Source organism: Rhodnius prolixus, unplaced genomic scaffold (genome assembly GCF_049639745.1).
Source record: "Rhodnius prolixus isolate KJV_2025 unplaced genomic scaffold, Rpr scaffold_14, whole genome shotgun sequence".
Taxonomy (NCBI): Eukaryota; Metazoa; Arthropoda; class Insecta; order Hemiptera; family Reduviidae; genus Rhodnius; species Rhodnius prolixus.
The window spans coordinates 4,959,000-4,980,306 of NW_027411594.1; the positions used below are offsets into that span (position 1 = coordinate 4,959,000).

Below are 21,307 nucleotides of genomic sequence, written 5' to 3' on the forward strand. Positions count from 1 at the left end.
ATAATACTTTTTATATTTATTTCACGCGTTCGCATTCTTATCCAAACAATGTTGAAAGATATTTATTTATTCATTTCCTAAGAATAGACGATTATTAAGTGTTGATAGAATATTTTATAGTTGATAATAAAATTGAATAAAATAAAACGCATGTATAAAAAATAAATAAAATTTATATTTATGATAAAAAAGATTAGAAAGAAATAAAGAGAGAAAGATAGTGATAAAAAGAAAGAGAAAGATGCTTACTCATACTAAAAAACAATCTTTATTATGATGTGTTTATACTTTTATAAGACATTTATGTGGTTGTGAATGCAGGTTCGGTGTATTCTGTATACATATATATATATGGTAACACATATTGCTTTATCAAAAGTATATTGTTATTTAAAGTATTCACCTCTACCCCACACACGCGATAAGATTTCCGGTTTTTTTTGGGGGGCATTTTACTTTGTTGCAATATTTCTGTTTCTGTTTTTTCAGGCATTTATTTATTCTACATTTGCTTTAAACATTTTATTTCTACTTTAATATGTTTTTAATACGTTTGGTGGGTCTCTGGTGATCAGAAAAGTAGATGATGTTTTATTTATGGCCTGCTTCATCTTTTTACTGGTACAAAGTAAGTGTAAATTCGAAATTTGAAGGTAATCGAGTTTCTTTCCATGTAGAAGAAGGCCTCGAACAAAGACTTAATTGTGAGGTGCTTCATGTAAGCGGACAGATATACACACTCACAAAACCGGTGATGTCACTGACTGCAACAGGTACAAAAACAGTAGCGTGACATCTCTTCTCCTCCCAAATCAAACACATACACACACATCCCCTTCCAAAACTGGGAATGTTTGCTTTAAAAATTATGTACATTCTCCAGTAGCGATTCTGCTGGAAGTCTGTGTCTAGAAGTTTCCATCAGTGAGATTCCAACTGGGCACAATACTTTACTAACACTTGCACCGTACAGATAAGGGACCCTACCGAATATGGTACCTCTCCCAATTATACAGACTGCCAGTGCAGCAGTCACTAGATGCCGCTACTTTTACCTCCCACTCTAACGTATCTCTTGCAGATCGCTTTTATCGCTTCTTTTATTTCTCCACCTTCTTGATTTAGCTGCCTCACTCGCGTCTTCGCCTCTCTATACGTCCTGCTATTGCAATTACAACTTCCCTGCTTATCATTCTTATCCAATATTCTCCTCTCTCTCAAAAAAACAAAATGTCCAAAAAGCTTATTTGCTTCTAATAACTCCTGTTTGTCTATTATGCGACTTTGATCTGAACTTCTTCTTTGGTATTAACTGATGAAGAGATTTTAGAGGCTGCAATAAGAATCATTCTTTACATCATTCTTTTGAGTTGTGAAATATTGTGCCCAATTTTTGTGAATTTGTATTTTAATGAATATTGATTGATGCTTGACCAATTGACGTTTACTGTAATCATTCCCTGGAGAAACTGCCAGAATTCTCCTCTTTTGCTTTAAAAGGAAGGACAGGATTTAACCCTTTGGAAGGTTGGTCTCTTGGAGAAAAAGACTGCTACGTAGAGATTTGCATCGCAGTTAATCAGCCGTTAAAGGCCATTTCATTTTCCCCTTCCTGACAGTCTACCTAGCTCGAGCTCTAGAATATTGAACTCTAACCTGGGAAGATGCCACGTTTACTCTCCGGCGGGGCTCCTGTCCACCTGGTCCTCTTCAACAACAATCCTCTTCCTTGTGCAGATCTGGTGCGCTACCTTGGGCTCTACATAGACAAACGACTCACGTGGAACCGACACACTAGACTTAAAAAGACAAGCAATGACAAAACGTGCGAAACTTCTTTACAGACTTCTTGGACGACGCTCCAAATTGCCCATTGAACTCAAACGCTCAATATACAACACTATTCTCAAACCTATGTGGACTTACAGGACTAGAGCTGTGTGGGGTTCAGCCAAACCTACAAACATACGGCCAGTACAAACATTTCAGTCAAAACAACTGCCGACAGATAGCTGACGCTCCTTTCTACGGTGACTAACCTCACTCTTCACAACGACCTCAACATTCCCTTCATAGACCAACTCGCCAAGACTAAATACCAAAAGTTCCATACTATTCTCTCGATTAGCTCTAATCCTCTAGTACTGTCTCTCACTTCCTCTGACATCTCTAATACTCCTCGCCGACTGAATCGCCAGTGGCCCCGCGACTTCCTTGTAGGCTGAAGGCCTATACGCCATTATTCTCCTATCTCTCCTCTCTCCTCCTCACATTCTCCTCTCTCCTATAGAGAGTGCTACTGCTGGGAAGCTTCTCTCCTCCCGCACCAGTTCATCTCTCTCTCCATATTTATTTATTGTATACAATGTATACAGATTGTAAATTACAAAATAAATTTAAAAAAAATAAATAAATAAACCTGGGAAGATACTTTCCGAACCTATATCTTCCTGTAAGAAGGCCTATGCTACCAATTGCTCAGTTATATTTTTTAAGCAATTTAGGCAAATAACCTCTCTTGCCATGTTAACGCTCAAACGATGCTTCAGTGTGGTTGTGTTCCCTCCAAATCCTTGGGCCCTGATTCCATTTATTTTTATTCTCCAATTTTAAGGACCATACCTTTGAAGTTGTAAGGTGTTTCCCGAAGTCCAGATTACCTGGAGACGATGGCAGTATCATCAAACACAAAAAATTATATTTAGGATCCCAATTTTGGTCCCTGTTTCGTTTGATTCCTCACTCCAACAAAATATTTTATAGATTCTAAGCATCCACGTTTATGGTATGAAAGCAAAACTTGCAAAAAAAAAGTACATTACTGAAGCCTGGACTTTTTGAACAGCTGATTTACAGCAGCCAATCAGCTGTTGTTCCCATGCTTTCATAAATTATTCTCGTGGAAAGGGTGGGGGTAGATTGTTTTTAGCCTTTACCAATTGGAATATTATCCATGGTTATATCGAAGACTTTTAGTGTAGAATTATTGTCCATTCAACATGTAGAAAGTCTGTGCAGGTCACAAGATATACAATTTGTAAGTGCAAAATGTTATTGTAGGGTAGCGACTTGTTCCCCCACTGCTGTATGTTCGTCGGACTTAGGTTCATTTCCACGGCTATTCGATACCAAATAACTTATATATGTGTGTGTGTGTATGTAAAGGTACTTATCAGTAAGTATATCTACAGCATTTATATGTAAAGGTCATGCAGTATCTTTACCTGCCTTACACGTTGTGTCATATATCTTGTAATTTTTCCTTTTTTTTTTTTTTTTTTTTGTAAAGACATCATCTTCGATTTATCGAGTTTTACAAAATAAATTCTGATATTGATTGTATTGTTTCGAAATTACCAAATAAAAAGATTCTGTCTCTAAAATTCTGGCAAAGACGAAGCAGTTAGTAGATACCCAGTAGAGTTTAAAACAATTGTACATTTCGGTGCTCAGTATCAACGCATCATTGACACCTGAAAATTCCTTAGCACACTACCGGCCACGACGTACAGTGTTCTCTCGTTATAGACGATGTCCAAAAATAAGAGCGACTTGGTACTAGCAGCTTACTGGGAAAAAACAGACGTAAGCTTTCCCAAAGAAAATAGAAACTCCTATGTGCACTGTTAACCTTTTAATCTTAAAAGTGATAACCCACACTAGTCTAAAAAAGTACAGATTTAAACAGACGCTATTGACTACTTAAAAGACTCTTAGACGATAGATCAAAACACTCTCTCTGGAAAACAAAAGACTAAGATTTATACTTCTATTTTAAAACCCCATCTGGGCCGTATGGAATAGAGCTGTAGGGTTCAACCAAACGCACAAAATCTCCAAAGGATTCAATCTCTTTAAAGTACTTCGAACTATCTTAAACGCTCCATTTTATGTCTCCCAACCTGGACTATACACACTGTGACCTTAACATTCCTTTTACGTATCACCAAAGTCGCTGAAAACACGATACAGAAAACTCCACTTCAGCCTGTAATCTCATACTATAAATCCTCTAGCTCAAAATCTTTCTTCAAGAACTCTTCCTGTGACAACACGGGCAAGACGCCTTAAAAGAGACAGTGGCCTCGTGATCTCCTTTGTGAAGACAGTGACTAACCATCTTGTATTTGGGAGTGTTACCCACTGGGATAACTTTGATAAGAGTTCAAAAATTAGTCTCTATATACTCAACCTCCTCATATACTCAGCATCCTCACATCCTACCTCAACATCCTAATACTATCCTCTCCACCTTTGCTGACGATACTGCTACCTTATCTCCACATTCCGATCCTCTTATCGCTACACGAACTCTACAAACACACATCAACCACCAACAGGACTGGCTTTTCAAATGGAGAATCAAAACCAACGTTACGAAGTCTAAGTTTATAGTATTTACTCTCAGACGGAAAATCCTACCTCCTGTCATCTTGGACCAAACTCCTATACCAGCTGTGGACAAAGTACGCTACCTTGGACTGCATCTAGACAAACGGTTGACATGGAATCCCCATACTAGACTGAAAAAACAAGAAACTAACCAGCGCTACAAACTTCTCGCCAGACTACTTGACAAACGATCGAAACTTAATCTAGATAACAAAAGACTCTTATATCTAATGTTACTGCGACCCATTTGGTCATAGGGCATCGAAGTATGGGGGATCGACTAAGCGTTCCAACTTACTACGCCTCCAGGCATTACAGTCAAAAATACTTCGAAAACTTCTTAACGCACTGTTGTATGTATCTAACCTCACACTATCCATAATGATCTCAAAATCCCTTTCACTACAGGTTCTTGTTAACACTCGTTTCTTCAAATTTCATTCCTCTACAGCAGCTCATCCTAACCCTCTCATAGAACACCTATCTTCCTCTACATTACCAGGTAATCCTCTAAGGAGATTGAAGAGAAGATGGTCTCGTGATCTTCTCTCATCATGTGAGCAGTGTAGCTGAGCACGTTACTGGAGTGTCACCACTGGGTGCCTTCTCCAATCATGATTTCCCGTTATTTCTTTTCTCTTTCACCATATTTGCTTGTTGCAACAACTGTTGCACTGGTAAGTTACAATAAAAGATTTAAAAAAATATATATATACAGGGTGTCCCAAGCTATATGGATAACGACTTTTTCTCGGAAACTAAGATAGCTAGAAAAAAACTAAAAAAAACGTGTTCCCTTAGTTTTTTGTTAGGAATCCAAATTTACTTTGTAAATTTTTTTCGGTGCTTCCAGAAGCGAGATAAAGGCACCAACTTCATTTTTTCAAATAGGGAGGTGCGGTTTTTATTTCAGAAATAGATTCCTCTATTTTTATAAAGAAAAATTTACTTGAACGGTTTTTTTCTGTGAGCGATATTTTAGAAGTTATGAATGAAAACATGATTCTTATAAGAAATGTCAAAATGATAATATTATAACGGTTTTTTGCTTGAATAAGAAGAAAAGTACTATTTTATTATAAATTTTACTCCTCATTAATATAGCAGATCATACTCGAAATGGCCTCCACCATTAGAGATGCATAGACATGCACTTTCCTGCCAATTGTCCCTTACTGCCAAAGAAATAGATTCGGCTTTAACCGACTTACACGTATCTATTATTCTCTGCTTTAGTTCATCTACAGATGCCATCCCGGCTTGATTCTGATGCACCTAGATTTAGAAATGCTTTTCGATAAGCAGAAATGAGAAAAGAAAGAAAAAAGTTATGAATAATCACCTTGTTTTTCAGGTATCCCCAAAGGAAATAGTCCATAGGTGTCAAATCCGGTGAACGAGGTGGCCACTGAATCGCCCCCCGAGTTGATATAACACGCCCATCAAATAGCCTATCGAGATATCTCTTTACATGCCTGATGGTGTTATATCGACATGGGGGACGATTCAGTGGCCATCTCGTTCACCGGATTTGACACCTATGGACTATTTCCTTTGGGGATACCTGAAAAACAAGATGATTATTCATAACTTTTTTCTTTCTTTTCTCATTTCTGCTTATCTAAAAGCATTTCTAAATCTAGGTGCATCAGAATCAAGCCGGGATGGCATCTGTAGATGAACTAAAGCAGAGAATAATAGATACGTGTAAGTCGGTTAAAGCCGAATGTACTTCTTTGGCAGTAAGGGGCAATTGGCAGGAAAGTGCATGATCTGCAATATTAATGAGGAGTAAAATTTATAATAAAACAGTACTTTCCTTCTTATTCAATCAAAAAAACCGTTATAATATTATCATTTTGAAATTTCTTATAAGAATCATGTTTTCATTCATAACTTCTAAAATATCGCTCACAGAAAAAAACCGTTCAAGTAAATTTTTCTTTAAAAAAATAGAGGAATCTATTTCTGAAATAAAAACCGCACCTCCCTATTTGAAAAAATGAAGTTGGTGCCTGTACCTCGCTTCTGGAAGCACCGAAAAAAATTTACAAAGTAAATTTGGATTCCTAACAAAAAACTAAGGGAACACGTTTTTTTTAGTTTTTTTCTAGCTATCTTAGTTTCCGAGAAAAAGTCGTTATCCATATAGCTTGGGACACCCTGTATACTCAAATTAAACCTATGTGCACTTCTTTATTTACACGCGCACGCTAACTAGATGATGCTGATCAAAAACTAAGGAAACTACATAGTTCTTAATGACATTAATACCGTTTAAAAGAGGAAGGAAGGAAAGTATTTTAGCTATCCGATTACAATCTCCAGCTATCCATATAAAAAAAAGTAACTAAATACAGTTATAACCGTCCCAAAGTGAACTCCCAGAATATTGGGAGCAAGTAATTTGGATGTAGAGATATATATATTAAAAGACTGAATGGAGAGAGGGGATACAAAAAAGAAAAGAAAAGAAAAAGATGAACAAAAAAAGAAACCAACTAATTATTGAAAGGATTAGGTTTGCGGCTAGATATTTATCTTATCAATAGCCGAGTGTAAGGCAATCTTATAGGTTCGTATCTTGGAAAGGAATTTTTTTTTTTTATTTTTTTTTTTATTATTTTCTTTCATTTTATCTGCGTTGTTTCTCTCTCATTTAAATTATCAAGATGCACCTTTAAAAGGTAGTTATATATACTTCATTAACTAGAAATAAAACCCAGTCAATTCTTCACTTCGTTGCCCTGTTTTTATTTACCATTTCTTAACTTTTTGTCTTATTCTTCTACTTTCCTCCACTACTTTTTTAATGGTTGCATTTCTTCTGGACATGTTCAAATGCAATTAATTATATTATATACACACGTATATATACATATATGTGTGCGCTTTGTATTTATGGTCTGTTAGTGGTGAAATTTATAGCACACTATAATAAGCTAAGCCCGGAACGGAGATGGGGCTCTGTGTCGGCCTGGGACTTCTTTTAGAGTGTACAACTTCAGAGTGACTTGCCCCAGCACTTCTTTCACACGGTCATCACTGCGCATGATCACTACTTACTAAAAAGTATTTTAAAAAATTTTTTTACTGTAAACGGTAACACTTTTTCCTTGTTTTGGGTCGGTAAAAATTATCATTTATCATTTAGCGACCCATCCCCACAAAAAAAAAAAAACTGTGGCTGTGTGTTGTACGTGAATACGTTTACGTAACGGGTTATATTTTTTTTATATAAAATATTTTTATTTATGTATTTAGGATGAAACAATGTGTCTTCATAATCGAACGATCGAACACAATCTATGCTTATACAGTCCGTTGTCGATGTAGAAGCGATTTCATCAGCCCACTTGCATAATTTCAACCGCCCCGGCTACAGATGTACTGGACACCGTCGTCGTTGATCCACTCGGCCGCATTCATTCTTTTACGTTCCCGGCACAGCTTGACTCGGTCATATGGTGTTTTTATTATTACCATTAGATTGCTCTTGAGAAGCCCTTTCCAACCGTATACGGTCTCTGTATTTGGTTTTGGCTTTTCGACGCGTATAAGCCGACATTATATATTTTTTTTATTCTAACACCTTATTATATATTCACTGTCACTATTTTACACTAATGTTTTATATACAATCGATAGTTTGTGTGACGACAGCTGACGATTAAAACTTAAACGAACATCGTAGCTTCTCCGAGTCAAAAGTAATACACAAATTGCAAATCTCGATACGCAGCAAAATGATCTCAAAATGGCGGCGCTTCCCCCTCCACCGCGCGCGATGCGTCACAGTCCTCGCTTATCGTAATGAATTCTTTGATCCTTTAGCTATCCAGTGGTCTAATTTAATTTTGGATGTAGACGATAGATTCGAAACTATAATGCCAAACTGTATCCCCCGATTTTGTTATCATTAGGTTTTTTTGGATTGCCTCCATATGATAGCAAATTTAATGACGTATTTACGTCAAAAACAAAAAAAAAAAAAATTGTATTTTTAGGATTTATTTGTGATTGAAAATCTGGCCATTTACAACTAAAATAGACTTAGGAACGGAATATGTTGTATCGATAAAGTAAGGCGAGACTTGATTCGTTGTCGAGGTAGAGAGAGAGTGAGAGAGTGAGTAGGTAGGAGTTTTGGAAGGTTATGTGGCAAGAAGGTTAAAGTGAGGCTATAAATTCTAGTTCTACCCAGAATAGAACTAGAATTTACCATTTAAAAAAAGCAAACAAAAAATTAACAGTCAAGAACAGATTATAATTCTTTCTTAAGAAGCAGAGGTTATTTTACAAATACTCGATTGTGTCCATCCATCACTCCAGTCAGGAAGACAAGGCGTAAGGCGGGTGTGAGAAATTGATGTTTGCTAAGATCATATGAAATCCAAAAAAACTGGTGGAAAGCGTTGCGGCTAAAATGGAGGTCGGTCCATTTTAAAAGATCTTGAAGCAGAAAAGCTGACCATTTTAGTCATTGAGTTCTGGTCACGTAGAGTCTAGTTGGCTGTACCCACATTCTCACTTGCTGTTCTCTATCCAAGGATGGAACCCAGTTGTCGAGAGAACAATGTACACAGTTTGGACCACTGTAGTTGTTAAGACACATGAAATAATAATAACTAAGGATTCTTCAAGATTGGCGAGGAATCAGTATTTGTAATATCCACAGGCCCTGAAGAAGACAATATAATTTGTCCGAAACGTTGGCCAAAAAGACGAGTTGTTGTTTTTTTTTTACATATTTGGACCGATTTCTCGCCAATTTGGAATCCTTAATTTACGGTCACTAAGCCTATATATTCATAATAATAATAATAACCTTTATTATAAACAAATATTTCTGACAAATCATATTTTAATAATAAATTTTTTTTTTTCTATTTTGTGACTGTTGCCAGGGGACAAGCCGCACGGTTGTGAACTTTGCCATAAGAAGTTCGCATTAGCCTGTAATCTTCGAGCGCACATGAAGACCCACGAAGGTAAGAATAAGTTTCATTGTTAGTTATCTATGAACTAGAAGAAGATGATTATACGAGGGTCGTTTGAAAAGTCCATGCAAAGTCAGAGAGATAGCACTACTGGCGCGTATCGAGGTTATGTTTAGTTAGTACCATCTCTTGGAAGCACACACACCAAGTTTCAGCCAGATCGGTCTATTTCTTTGTGTTTGGCATTCGTTTGAATCGAGGAAGTCGAGTGATTTTCAAAAAATGGACAAAAAAGAATTTCGTGTGTTGATTAAACACTACTTTATGAAAGGCAAAACGCCTCAGGAGACTAAAGAGAAGCTTGATAAACATTATGGTGACTCTGCACCTTCGATTAGAACAGTTTATAAGTGGTTTCAAAATTTTCGGAGTGGCCATATGGGCACAAGTGACGCTGAACGTTCTGGACGCCCTGTTGAGGTTACTACTCCAGAAATCATTGATAAAATCCCTGATATGGTGATGGATGGCAGAAGAGTGAAGGTGCGTGAGATTGCTAGTGCTGTGGGCATCTCGAATGAACGGGTACATAATATTTTGCATCAACATTTGGACGTGACAAAGCTATCCGCAAGATGGGTGCCGCGATTGCTCACGCTTGACCCAAAAACGAAATCGTGTGAAGTGTTGCAAGGACGGTCTCCTGAGACCAAAGAACACTCTAAACAATGGGTTACCAAGGGGGAATCTGCGCCAAAAAAGGCGAAGACCGTTCCTTCGGCCGGAAAGATTATGGCGACTGTCTTTTGGGATTCGCAAGGAATAATCCTCATCGACTATCTAGAAAAGGGTAAAACTATTACAGGTGCATATTATTCATCGTTATTGGACCGTTTGAAAACCGAGCTGCAAGAAAAACGCCCACGATTGGCCCACAAAAAAGTCTTTTTCCATCACGACAACGCACCAGCTCACACCTCAGCAGTTGTGGTCGCAAAATTAATGGAAATAGGGTTCCAACTCGTTTCACATCCCCCCCTATTCTCCAGACTTGGCTCCCTCGGACTACTATTTGTTCCCCAATATGAAGAAATGGCTGGCGGGAAAAAGATTTTATTCAAACGAGGAGGTGATTGCAGAAACGAATGGCTATTTTTCAGACTTGGACAAATCCTATTATTTGGAAGGGATCAACAAGCTAGAGCAGCGTTGGACGAAGTGTATAAGCCTAAAAGGAGACTATGTTGAAAAATAAAAAAGGTTTACCCCAAAAAATTAAGTAGTTTTTATTTTTGCACGGACTTTTCAAACGACCCTCGTATGTACCTCCTCGAGGTTTTCTCTAACCTGTTCTTCATACGATAGTAGGACTTTTTATAGAGACTTCTGATGACATTCCCATTAACAAGTAATTAGTTTGGGTCATTTACACGGGCAAGTGCTGATGTTCTTCGTTCTTTTACACACTTGATGATATTTCAGTAAATGTTTAAATTCTAGTTTTTCCTCTCGACAATTTATTTTAATTAGAACGCTGCCGATCCCCCCTCTCGCTGTTGTAAATATAAAACAGGGCAATTAATCTTTTGTGAAATGTTAAAATTGTATATGTACATCCTCTTTATTACAATAAATTAATGGCTGAGAATAAAATATCGCTCTGTCTTAGCCTGAGCCTGAACTAGGCTGAATAAAATGTATAAGGAGGTAGAAGTTACAACTTGGGAAACTGTTACAACTTTTTGCCTTATGGCTTCAAAAGAATAGGTTTAAGAAAACAAAAAATAATCTAGTAAAATACTTTTGCTTTTCCGCCATCTTTTCTTGATAGAAGATATATCTCCTAAAGGACATAAATCTTTTTCAGTGGGGTCTAAGGGTACGTTCACAACGGAGCTGTGAGCAGAGATGATAGCAGAGATGATAACTGATAGAGTAAAATATAATCGCTGTAATAGTGTGCACAACGGAGCTGTGATACATGCAACATGTCCGAGTAGTGAAGAAGAGTTTTTATGTTCAGCAGCAACAAAATGGTACATTTTAAAGGAAAAACGCTTTAGAAAATATCATTTCGTACATCCTATAAATAAAAAACGAAGTACTTTGGGCGAATTTCACCATTTATATAAGGAACTTAGAAATTATCCGGATCGTTTTTTTGAATATGTGAGGATGGGTCCACCCACATTCGACGATATTTTAGAAAAAATAAGGTCAAAATTAAGAAAACGTTGGAAAAATTGTCATGGAAATCCCATAACCATAGAAGAAAAACTAGTGATAACTCTGAGGTAATGGTTTTATTGAGAAAAACAAATAAATACACATGAAAATAAATGTAAACACGATTTAAAAAACAAAATATTGTTTAAAAGTAAATAATAAAATAAAATAATGAGTAAAGACAGCACTAATTAATTTTTCTACGTCCATTTTGAAGCTTCAGCTAGCAGAAAAATGAAAAATTTAATTCTATCATCTAACATGCTCGTTTATAGCAGCGCGTATGAGTCACTAGTCGCAGCTTCGTTGTGCACGCACACATTCGAATGTATTATGTCTTTCTTTAAGCGCTGATACATCACTCCTATCATCTCTGCTATCATCTATACTCACAGCTCCGTTGTGAACGTACCCTAAGGCTGGAAACATAGTGGAGCGTCGAGCAAAGCGGCGATGATAGCGAAGAGCCAAGCGGCGAAAACAAACACAAGTTAACATAAGAGGACCGCGCATAGTGGAGAGCAAAGCGAAGATGGAGCAACGCTATCTATAGAGAGTGTTTGTTTTTGCCGCTTTGCTCGCCGCTCCACTCAAGTTTCCAGCCTAAGGAAATTTCCTTTTTCATTGAAGTGGTACCTCCAATGGAGGGCAGCTAAGTTGAAGCTCACGAAAAGCTAAGCAAACGATGCGAATCAATTGCAAAACCTAAGGAAGAAATGTTGTCAAACAATGATTATTGTAGAAATAATATTGGCGTTTTAAATCTAATTGTATGAATTCCTGTCCATACTTCCGTTAAATCAAGTAAATCTTAATTCAGTTCTATTAAAGTAATTCAGTTTGATTCGAGAAATTGTAACACCGTTTAAACTCAGCAAGAATTGATTTTATTGGTTTCTATGCCAAGTTTTCTCTTTACCTTTTATTTGAAAGGTTATTGTTTGTTTTTTTACGAAGTGAACTAACTTTTCATGAAAGTCTTTTTAAATTTTCCTTGCAAGTTTTCTTTTTGTACTTCATTCTTGCGAATATAAGTGGAAAGAAACGCATTACTTAACAGAATCCTGGACTTAAGAAATGTTTCGCTAATAATGCCCCATGATGTACTCTCGAGTTCAACAACAACTTCCAACCTCAATAAGATTACAATCGATCCATAATGCTCCGTACAATCGATAATGCTTCCTTTGACGTTTCCAATTTAACCATTTTCACGCATAAAATGTGTTAAATGTTACTTAAAGGCAACAAACTTTTGTTGCGTAACAATACTTATAATTGAAAGAGAAACTGTTGTAAGAGAAAACTTGAGAAATGTATATTTCTCCATAATTCAATTGTTATTCTCATACTCTCAAGCAAAACCAAAAAAACATGAGATGTCCATCGTTTCTGAGATGTCGAAGAATCAGTAGGAGAGCTGTATATATGTATATTTAAAGATAGAGGGGGGGAAACCTCCTCCAATTTCCTTTTGAAAATTAGCCCTAATTTTGTGGTCTTAAAGATATAAACGAAATGAATTAATGGTAGGAGTTATCTTAGAAGAAAGACGAGTCTTAAAAAAAAAAAAAAAAACAAAGATCGACGATCTGACAGACAAACAGTGGTTTGGTGGTTTAGTGGCGCTGCGTTGTGGTCATATATTTACACATACAAAGCGCGTAGACTTACACACAGACAGTCGAAAACGTAGAGCCACTGTTTTCCCCCCCCCCTCTTTAAGAGAAGAACTTGAGTGGCTTGTAGAGGTCGGTAGAAGTAACCCCTCCTGTGGAGCCACACCGCTTTCAGGAATACGGGTCACGTGATGTGTCGTGACTGGAGACACTTACCGACATTCGTGCAGTGTCCAAGGTGGGTAGGGTGGACCCGAAAGAGAGTAAACGAGATCACAGTGTGCTACCGCACTAAATAGTTCGGCCAGCAATGGGGGACAGCACGGTTCCTCCTTCTGTGGTACAAGAGAGTATTGGTCCCGCAGGCTATTCTGATACTGACTATTTAGTTTGTAAGACGGAGACAAGGCAAGGCAATAGGGTTATTTTCTTTAAGATAAAAATTTCTTTCTTATTAATAATAGCAGATCATGGTGCTTGTAGTGGTAGCTGAAGAAATTGAAGACCAATTATGAAGCTCCACTAGCAATTTTGTTTGGTACCACCGCCAAGAAAGCACCAAGACGTGGGACCGGTCTTGTGTTCAGAGGCTGGTAGAACGCAAAGAGTGGTAATTGTCACCTGTTTGCTTGCCTACCGTCTTCTAGCGGCCGCATATTGATTCACCTCCCTCAACAACCTCCCACTTCTCCTTGACCATCCACTTATTATAATGATGTTGCTCCAGAGGAGTGTTGTCCTTTTTCTTCACTCTACCTTGTATTAGAAGTAACTATATTTTAGTTCTTTCCAAACCACTGTTTTCTTTCTTAAAAAGAAATTATTTTAAAATTATATTCTCCCCCCACACTAACATTTATATTAATATTATTCCCTATTATATAAAGACAGGCTATTATAAAAAAAGGAGAGCATCATAATAGTGTCGAACTGCTGTTTATCTTCATACTATCCTGTAGGAAAGAGCTCCTTTTAGATACATTACACCTGCATGCTTGACAAAGTGATGCAGTGCCCTCTATCTTCATACTATCCTGTCGGAAAGAGCTCCTTTTAGACACACTACTCCTGCAAGCTTGCCAAAGTGATGCAGTGCCCTCTATCTTCACTGCGTCGTATTAACCACAACAAAAAATTATCCTCAGTTTCTACCATTTTTAGCTTATGAATTATTTATTCTTTTTTTGCGCACCGGCCAAAAGAATGTTAATATGTTTCTAAAAAATAAAAGACTCGGTTTAATTAATTTCAGTGCAATGTCTACGTTATCCTGAATAATTTCAATATCCGGTATGGTTTATAATATTCGTGTGAATGAATGAAATATTTTTATTTATTACATGAAAATAAATACATATGTACAACGGAGTGCCAGTACCAATACTATAACCTCCAGTATAATAATTACATAAATTGTACAAAATATAAAACATAGAAGTAAATAATGAGGGGAAAAAACTCTAAAAAAAACCTCAGCTTATAGAAAGATTTCAATTCAGGGAGTCCTTAACTCTCCTGTGCCTGTGCACCGTGTCCAAACTATAGTCCCCTATTTGCCTGCGTAGGTGGTTGTGAGTTGATTCGCACTTACTGAAAAAAACAGTAGCGAGGTACTTGATGTAGTGTTCTACATAGTCGGGGAGGTAACACTTCTTATTGTTTTTACACACAAAATACTGTTTTAAGGGCCACTTAATTAATTAGGAAGTTTCGAATTTCATTTTTCTCCATAGAAACCAATTGAAAAATCACTAATAGCTTTCTTTCAAGCTTTCTGTACCATCTTAAAACGACGCCTAGTTACACTCAAGAGGATTGCAGAAATGAGGTGGAAGATTCAAAAGAAAAAGATTCACTTTTAGTTAGGGTTGGTGTTAGAGTGTAAGTCTATAATACGGTCTGTAGCGGGGGGGAAGTTGTCACAAGCCTGAGGAATTTATTTTGTATGATCTGCAGCGAGGCGGTTATTGGATCGACATGTCAGACTCCAGGAGGGAGACAAGCATAAAGTAACATGGGCCTACCCACTACCTTGTACAGCAGGAGTTTATTCTCTCTGGAGACAGTTTAGAGTCCCTGCAGAACAGCGGGAATAGCACTCGAATGGCTGCCTTACCCTTTATTGACTCTGGTCCTTTATATGGGGGTGTAAAAGTCCGCCCCATTCCAGTAATACTCCAAGGTACTTGATAGAATTAGCCCGTAAATATTCGTTCATCTAAGACAAATTTCCTTCAATTGAATAGATCTTATTGAATGATACTATTTTATACGGTAATTTGAGATCTTGTTCTCAATATAGCCCGTATATTCAGTTAGCCGTGGAAGTTTCAGTGGAGGACCGCTTCCTCACAAACAGGAGCCAAACATCTTGGCGTTAATTGTTTAAGAGTTAAGAGTCATAAGTTTGCTCAAAAACAATTTATCCTCAACAAAGAACTGAAGCACTGAGCTCACATTTTTGCGGAACCTTCTTAGCTTTTATTTATGATTTCTGGTTCATTTCAGAAGTGATCAAGATTCCTGCAAAAAAAAAAAAAACAATAAGAACACAATGTTCTTTTGGTGGATCTTCTTCAGAGTATTTTGGCGGTTGATAACCCATTCAAGGTTTTTCCTAAATTTAGTACCCTGTGAGAAAATATTTTTTAGCAAGTCATGGAGATTTCCATTTCGTTAAGCTAATAAGTTCATTGTATTCTTAAACACACCCTAACTAAAAGTAAACCTTTTCTTTTCTTTCTTAGAATCTTCCACCTCATTTCTGCAATCCTCTTGAGTGTAACTAGGTGTCGTTTTAAGATGGTACAGAAAGGTTGAAAGAAACCCTAACTAAAAGTAAACCTTTTCTTTTCTTTCTTAGAATCTTCCACCTCATTTCTGCAATCCTCTTGAGTGTAACTAGGTGTCGTTTTAAGATGGTACAGAAAGGTTGAAAGAAACCCTAACTAAAAGTAAACCTTTTCTTTTCTTTCTTAGAATCTTCCACCTCATTTCTGCAATCCTCTTGGGTGTAACTAGGTGTCGTTTTAAGATGGTACAGAAAGGTTGAAAGAAACCCTAACTAAAAGTAAACCTTTTCTTTTCTTTCTTAGAATCTTCCACCTCATTTCTGCAATCCTCTTGAGTGTAACTAGGTGTCGTTTTAAGATGGTACAGAAAGGTTGAAAGAAACCCTAACTAAAAGTAAACCTTTTCTTTTCTTTCTTAGAATCTTCCACCTCATTTCTGCAATCCTCTTGAGTGTAACTAGGTGTCGTTTTAAGATGGTACAGAAAGGTTGAAAGAAACCCTAACTAAAAGTAAACCTTTTCTTTTCTTTCTTAGAATCTTCCACCTCATTTCTGCAATCCTCTTGAGTGTAACTAGGTGTCTTTTTAAGATGGTACAGAAAGGTTGAAAGAAACCCTAACTAAAAGTAAACCTTTTCTTTTCTTTCTTAGAATCTTCCACCTCATTTCTGCAATCCTCTTGAGTGTAACTAGGTGTCGTTTTAAGATGGTACAGAAAGGTTGAAAGAAACCCTAACTAAAAGTAAACCTTTTCTTTTCTTTCTTAGAATCTTCCACCTCATTTCTGCAATCCTCTTGGGTGTAACTAGGTGTCGTTTTAAGATGGTACAGAAAGGTTGAAAGAAACCCTAACTAAAAGTAAACCTTTTCTTTTCTTTCTTAGAATCTTCCACCTCATTTCTGCAATCCTCTTGAGTGTAACTAGGTGTCGTTTTAAGATGGTACAGAAAGGTTGAAAGAAACCCTAACTAAAAGTAAACCTTTTCTTTTCTTTCTTAGAATCTTCCACCTCATTTCTGCAATCCTCTTGAGTGTAACTAGGTGTCGTTTTAAGATGGTACAGAAAGGTTGAAAGAAACCCTAACTAAAAGTAAACCTTTTCTTTTCTTTCTTAGAATCTTCCACCTCATTTCTGCAATCCTCTTGAGTGTAACTAGGTGTCGTTTTAAGATGGTACAGAAAGGTTGAAAGAAACCCTAACTAAAAGTAAACCTTTTCTTTTCTTTCTTAGAATCTTCCACCTCATTTCTGCAATCCTCTTGGGTGTAACTAGGTGTCGTTTTAAGATGGTACAGAAAGGTTGAAAGAAACCCTAACTAAAAGTAAACCTTTTCTTTTCTTTCTTAGAATCTTCCACCTCATTTCTGCAATCCTCTTGAGTGTAACTAGGTGTCGTTTTAAGATGGTACAGAAAGGTTGAAAGAAACCCTAACTAAAAGTAAACCTTTTCTTTTCTTTCTTAGAATCTTCCACCTCATTTCTGCAATCCTCTTGAGTGTAACTAGGTGTCGTTTTAAGATGGTACAGAAAGGTTGAAAGAAACCCTAACTAAAAGTAAACCTTTTCTTTTCTTTCTTAGAATCTTCCACCTCATTTCTGCAATCCTCTTGAGTGTAACTAGGTGTCGTTTTAAGATGGTACAGAAAGGTTGAAAGAAACCCTAACTAAAAGTAAACCTTTTCTTTTCTTTCTTAGAATCTTCCACCTCATTTCTGCAATCCTCTTGAGTGTAACTAGGTGTCGTTTTAAGATGGTACAGAAAGGTTGAAAGAAACCCTAACTAAAAGTAAACCTTTTCTTTTCTTTCTTAGAATCTTCCACATCATTTCTGCAATCCTCTTGAGTGTAACTAGGCGTCGTTTTAAGATGGTACAGAAAGGTTGAAAGAAACCCTAACTAAAAGTGAATCTTTTTCTTTTGAATCATCCACCTCATTTCTGCAATCCTCTTGAGTGTAACTAGGCGTCGTTTTAAGATGGTACAGAAAGCTTGAAAGAAAGCTATTAGTGATTTTTCAATTGGTTTCTATGGAGAAAAATGAAATTCGAAACTTCCTAATTAATTAAGTGGCCATTAAAACAGTATTTTGTGTAAAAAGAAAAAAAAAAGAAGTGTTATCTCCCCGACAGTCTTATTATTGGATATTTCAGGGGTCTACAAGAAGACTGGACAGTCTAAGTACCTTTAAGTCATGATGCGTGAGATAACAAGATTACCGCAGACTCTGCTAAGCAGTAAACCACTGGCGCCTTACACCTTTTTATAACGCCCATAAACCAAAACCTCCTTGAAGTTCCATCTAAATCCAGGAGATTCCTCTTTTTTATTTCCTTTCTCCCTTTAGCTTTTTTTTTCTATCCTTATTTTTATTTATTTAGTGCAAAGATCCATTCTCAAGGAATGTTTGCTGCGTTGTTAAAAGCTAAAAGAACTGTTCGCTACTTTTGTATTTGTTTTTGTTCCGTTTGTCTGGGGCCCAAGAGGTTTTTTATGACGAATCGTCTGAGAGGAATATCTGCACCAATTTATAAATATCTCCACTGTCGGGGAGACTTTACAAAGTTTTATAACAGATTATCTTTATTCGTGCTTAATTCATTACTTTGTTTTATCTCTGGGATAGAACCCTACTTTTTTTTTATTACGTATATTGGTACATCGTTAAACTTTAGTTTGAATGCAGCTGTTCCTTGTGCTGCTCCTCAAGGAGACCAGCACAACTTAGTCTTCCTTAAAAAAAAAAAAATAAAAAGGAATACAATCAATCTTTGAAAAGGCACAATGTTGGGCATGATGCTTGGAAAAGTTGCATGATGATTGAATTACGCTTAAAATTTTGTAGAGCATAAAATTGAGTGTAAAATTTAGCTAAATTTCTGCAAGCCATCTAAAATAATTTCTCTCAGCTGCTGCAATTGCATGCAAGAAAAATAACCCCTTTATCAAAAGTGTCATTTGCTTTCTTTACAAGTATCGAGTTGGCTATCTTATTGTTGCCCATAAAGTTTGATCCAGTGGAAAACTAAGAAAAATCTGCTCTTCCTTAATACTTTGTGACCGGCTAGGGGTGAGGAGGGAAGCAGGTATCCTTGCGGGCGCCAGATAGCCGGAGCTATCAGAGACGATATCCCTAACCAGCCTCAAATAGAAAAACACCCTCAAGGGCGCCTCTGGCGGGATAGCTCACTGGTGAGAGAAGGGAGGGTCCTGGAGACAATCAGCCGGGGCGACAGGGAGCAAAAAAAATTCTCTCTCTTGCTAGAATTGTACAAAAGAATTACTTTATTTAACAAAACAAACATTAACTTAAATAATAGAAAATTTGTATAAACTAAACTAGAGAGACGGAAAATGAAAATTTATACAAGATAATTGTGGTAAATACAAAAAAGAGGAGGGAAAACTCTATACCAAGTAATAGTAAGAAAATACAAAACTCACAGTGACGATACGATATCCAAGGCACTGGCCAGGCCAGGCCGAGCGTACGAGAAGGAATGAATGTCTTATTTTTAAAAATGTTAGCGGTAAACAATATATCGCACTTGCAGTTCAAGGGTCATTCCAAATTTATCTTAATGCGGCAGCTCCTGACATCTATAGACAGTTTTTCGGTTACAACTTCATCTTAAATGGTTATGCTTAGTAAAGGAAAATTACAATTTAGCATACAACACTCGTTTGAAGATTGACTTTAGGCGTCATATCTTTTTGGTATAAAGAAGCACTTGTTGCAGTCAGTTGGGGATACCTGTGCTAAAAGGATGGGGGAACCCTACTTACTTGGGTCTTAAAATGGGTATATCTGGGAGAACATTTCTGATAGAGAGACAGAGGGCATTCTTAATATGCTTTTAATAAATAGCGAAGAATGGGCAAACTGAAGAAGAACATTACAACATCATCATCATAGAGGATGATGCGGTGAGGTAAGAAGATTGGCTGATAGGGTGCCCTAAGGTCATCTTCTTGTTGTATACTCCCGACACAATAAAAGTCACTGGTTGCCACAGACTAACTCACACCAGAAAGTAATTCCAATAAACAGGAACCAGGTATCATGTTGGACAGACGAACAGGTGAATGAGAGGCAACCTTGTAATACATAATACATGGGGTCCTGTTGCCCCCCCTAATACCATACGGGGGGGAGGGTTAGCGAGAGAGTAGACAGGACCCATGCTAGGAAATGACACATCATTAAGGTGCAGCGGGTAATTTTGCGCATCTCTCAAGTCATTAGAGAGAGAGAACGGTCCCAGTTTGGTGCATGACCCCCTCTCCGAATGTCTCGCCTGTTTCTCCTTAAGAATGGACTTATCTTTGCACCCCCTCCGGCCAATGGCGTCTTAAGTCTACAGACAGTACTGGTCTCCTAGTAAAGCGCGGCAACCTGTCTTCTACCTGCTGGACATTAGATTCCTTCTTCTTCATTATTTTTTCTTTAAGGACAATTTAGGCTAACTGCTTCACCTTAAGTTCATACATATTCCTTTTGAAGTTCTGAAACCCGTAAAAAATCACTATCATAATATTTTTTACCCCAAAAAAAGGGGAATAATAATAATAATAATAATGGAAATCACTAGCAAGGCGCCAATACTTATCGGATATGGAACCGTCTTATTTGAAACAGGTCCAACCTAAACATAATATTGGCTTCCGGTTTCCTTTCATTAGAATTCATTTTTAAATTTATCATCCCCATACGAGACTTAAACGTACCGAACTAAACAAACGATACAAACTTCTAGCCAGACTACTCGACAAACGGTCAAAACTCTCACTACAGAACAAACGGCGACTCTATACAGCTCTTCTCACCACCAATATGGGACTTACGGACTCGCAACTTTACGGAACAGCTAAAAAAATCCAACATCAATAGACTGCAAACACTCCAATCCAAAATATTCCCGCCGCATAGTAGACGCTCCATTCTATGTTAGCAACCACACTATACATACAGATCTCCAAATTCCACTCATCTCCGAACTAGCCAAAATTCGATATAAAAATTTTCATCAAAAACTCACACTTCATCTCCCAACCCTTTAGCTGTAAACTTATCTTCAACTACGCTACCCTCCAATCCTCGAAGACGGCTGAGGCGCCGTTGGCCCCGTGACCAACTGGGTGACTAATGGCAGCCATCACTGGATGACCGTCATTCACGTCTGCCACGCTATTTATACACATTCATCGCATTTACCTATTGTACCCTCTAGGTACAGGTGTAAATCTCATTAAAAGGGTAAATAAAAAAAAATAAATTATAATATTACCTTGATGTCGTAGGAGTAGCAAATATACTTTTCTCAAGTTTTCTCTTACAACA

General features: G+C 37.2%; 1 protein-coding gene and 1 long non-coding RNA gene across 6 annotated transcripts in view; one reads left to right on the forward strand and one right to left on the reverse strand.

Annotated features, from left to right (window-relative positions):
* LOC141451716 (uncharacterized) overlaps positions 1–21,307 on the forward strand; it is a 275,083-nt gene that overhangs the window by 230,263 nt on the left and 23,513 nt on the right. For all 4 annotated transcript variants that reach the window (XR_012457059.1, XR_012457060.1, XR_012457061.1 and 1 more), the window contains exon 7: positions 9,300–9,383. Coding sequence is in view for 1 of the 4 variants with exons in the window: in XM_074123285.1 (XP_073979386.1) it covers positions 9,300–9,383 (84 nt within the window). In the remaining 3 variants the exon portion in view is untranslated. The remainder of the gene's footprint in view (positions 1–9,299; positions 9,384–21,307) is intronic.
* The window catches only part of LOC141451719 (uncharacterized), a 64,260-nt gene that overhangs the window by 9,501 nt on the left and 33,452 nt on the right, over positions 1–21,307 (reverse strand). The gene's annotated exons all lie outside the window — the stretch shown is intronic.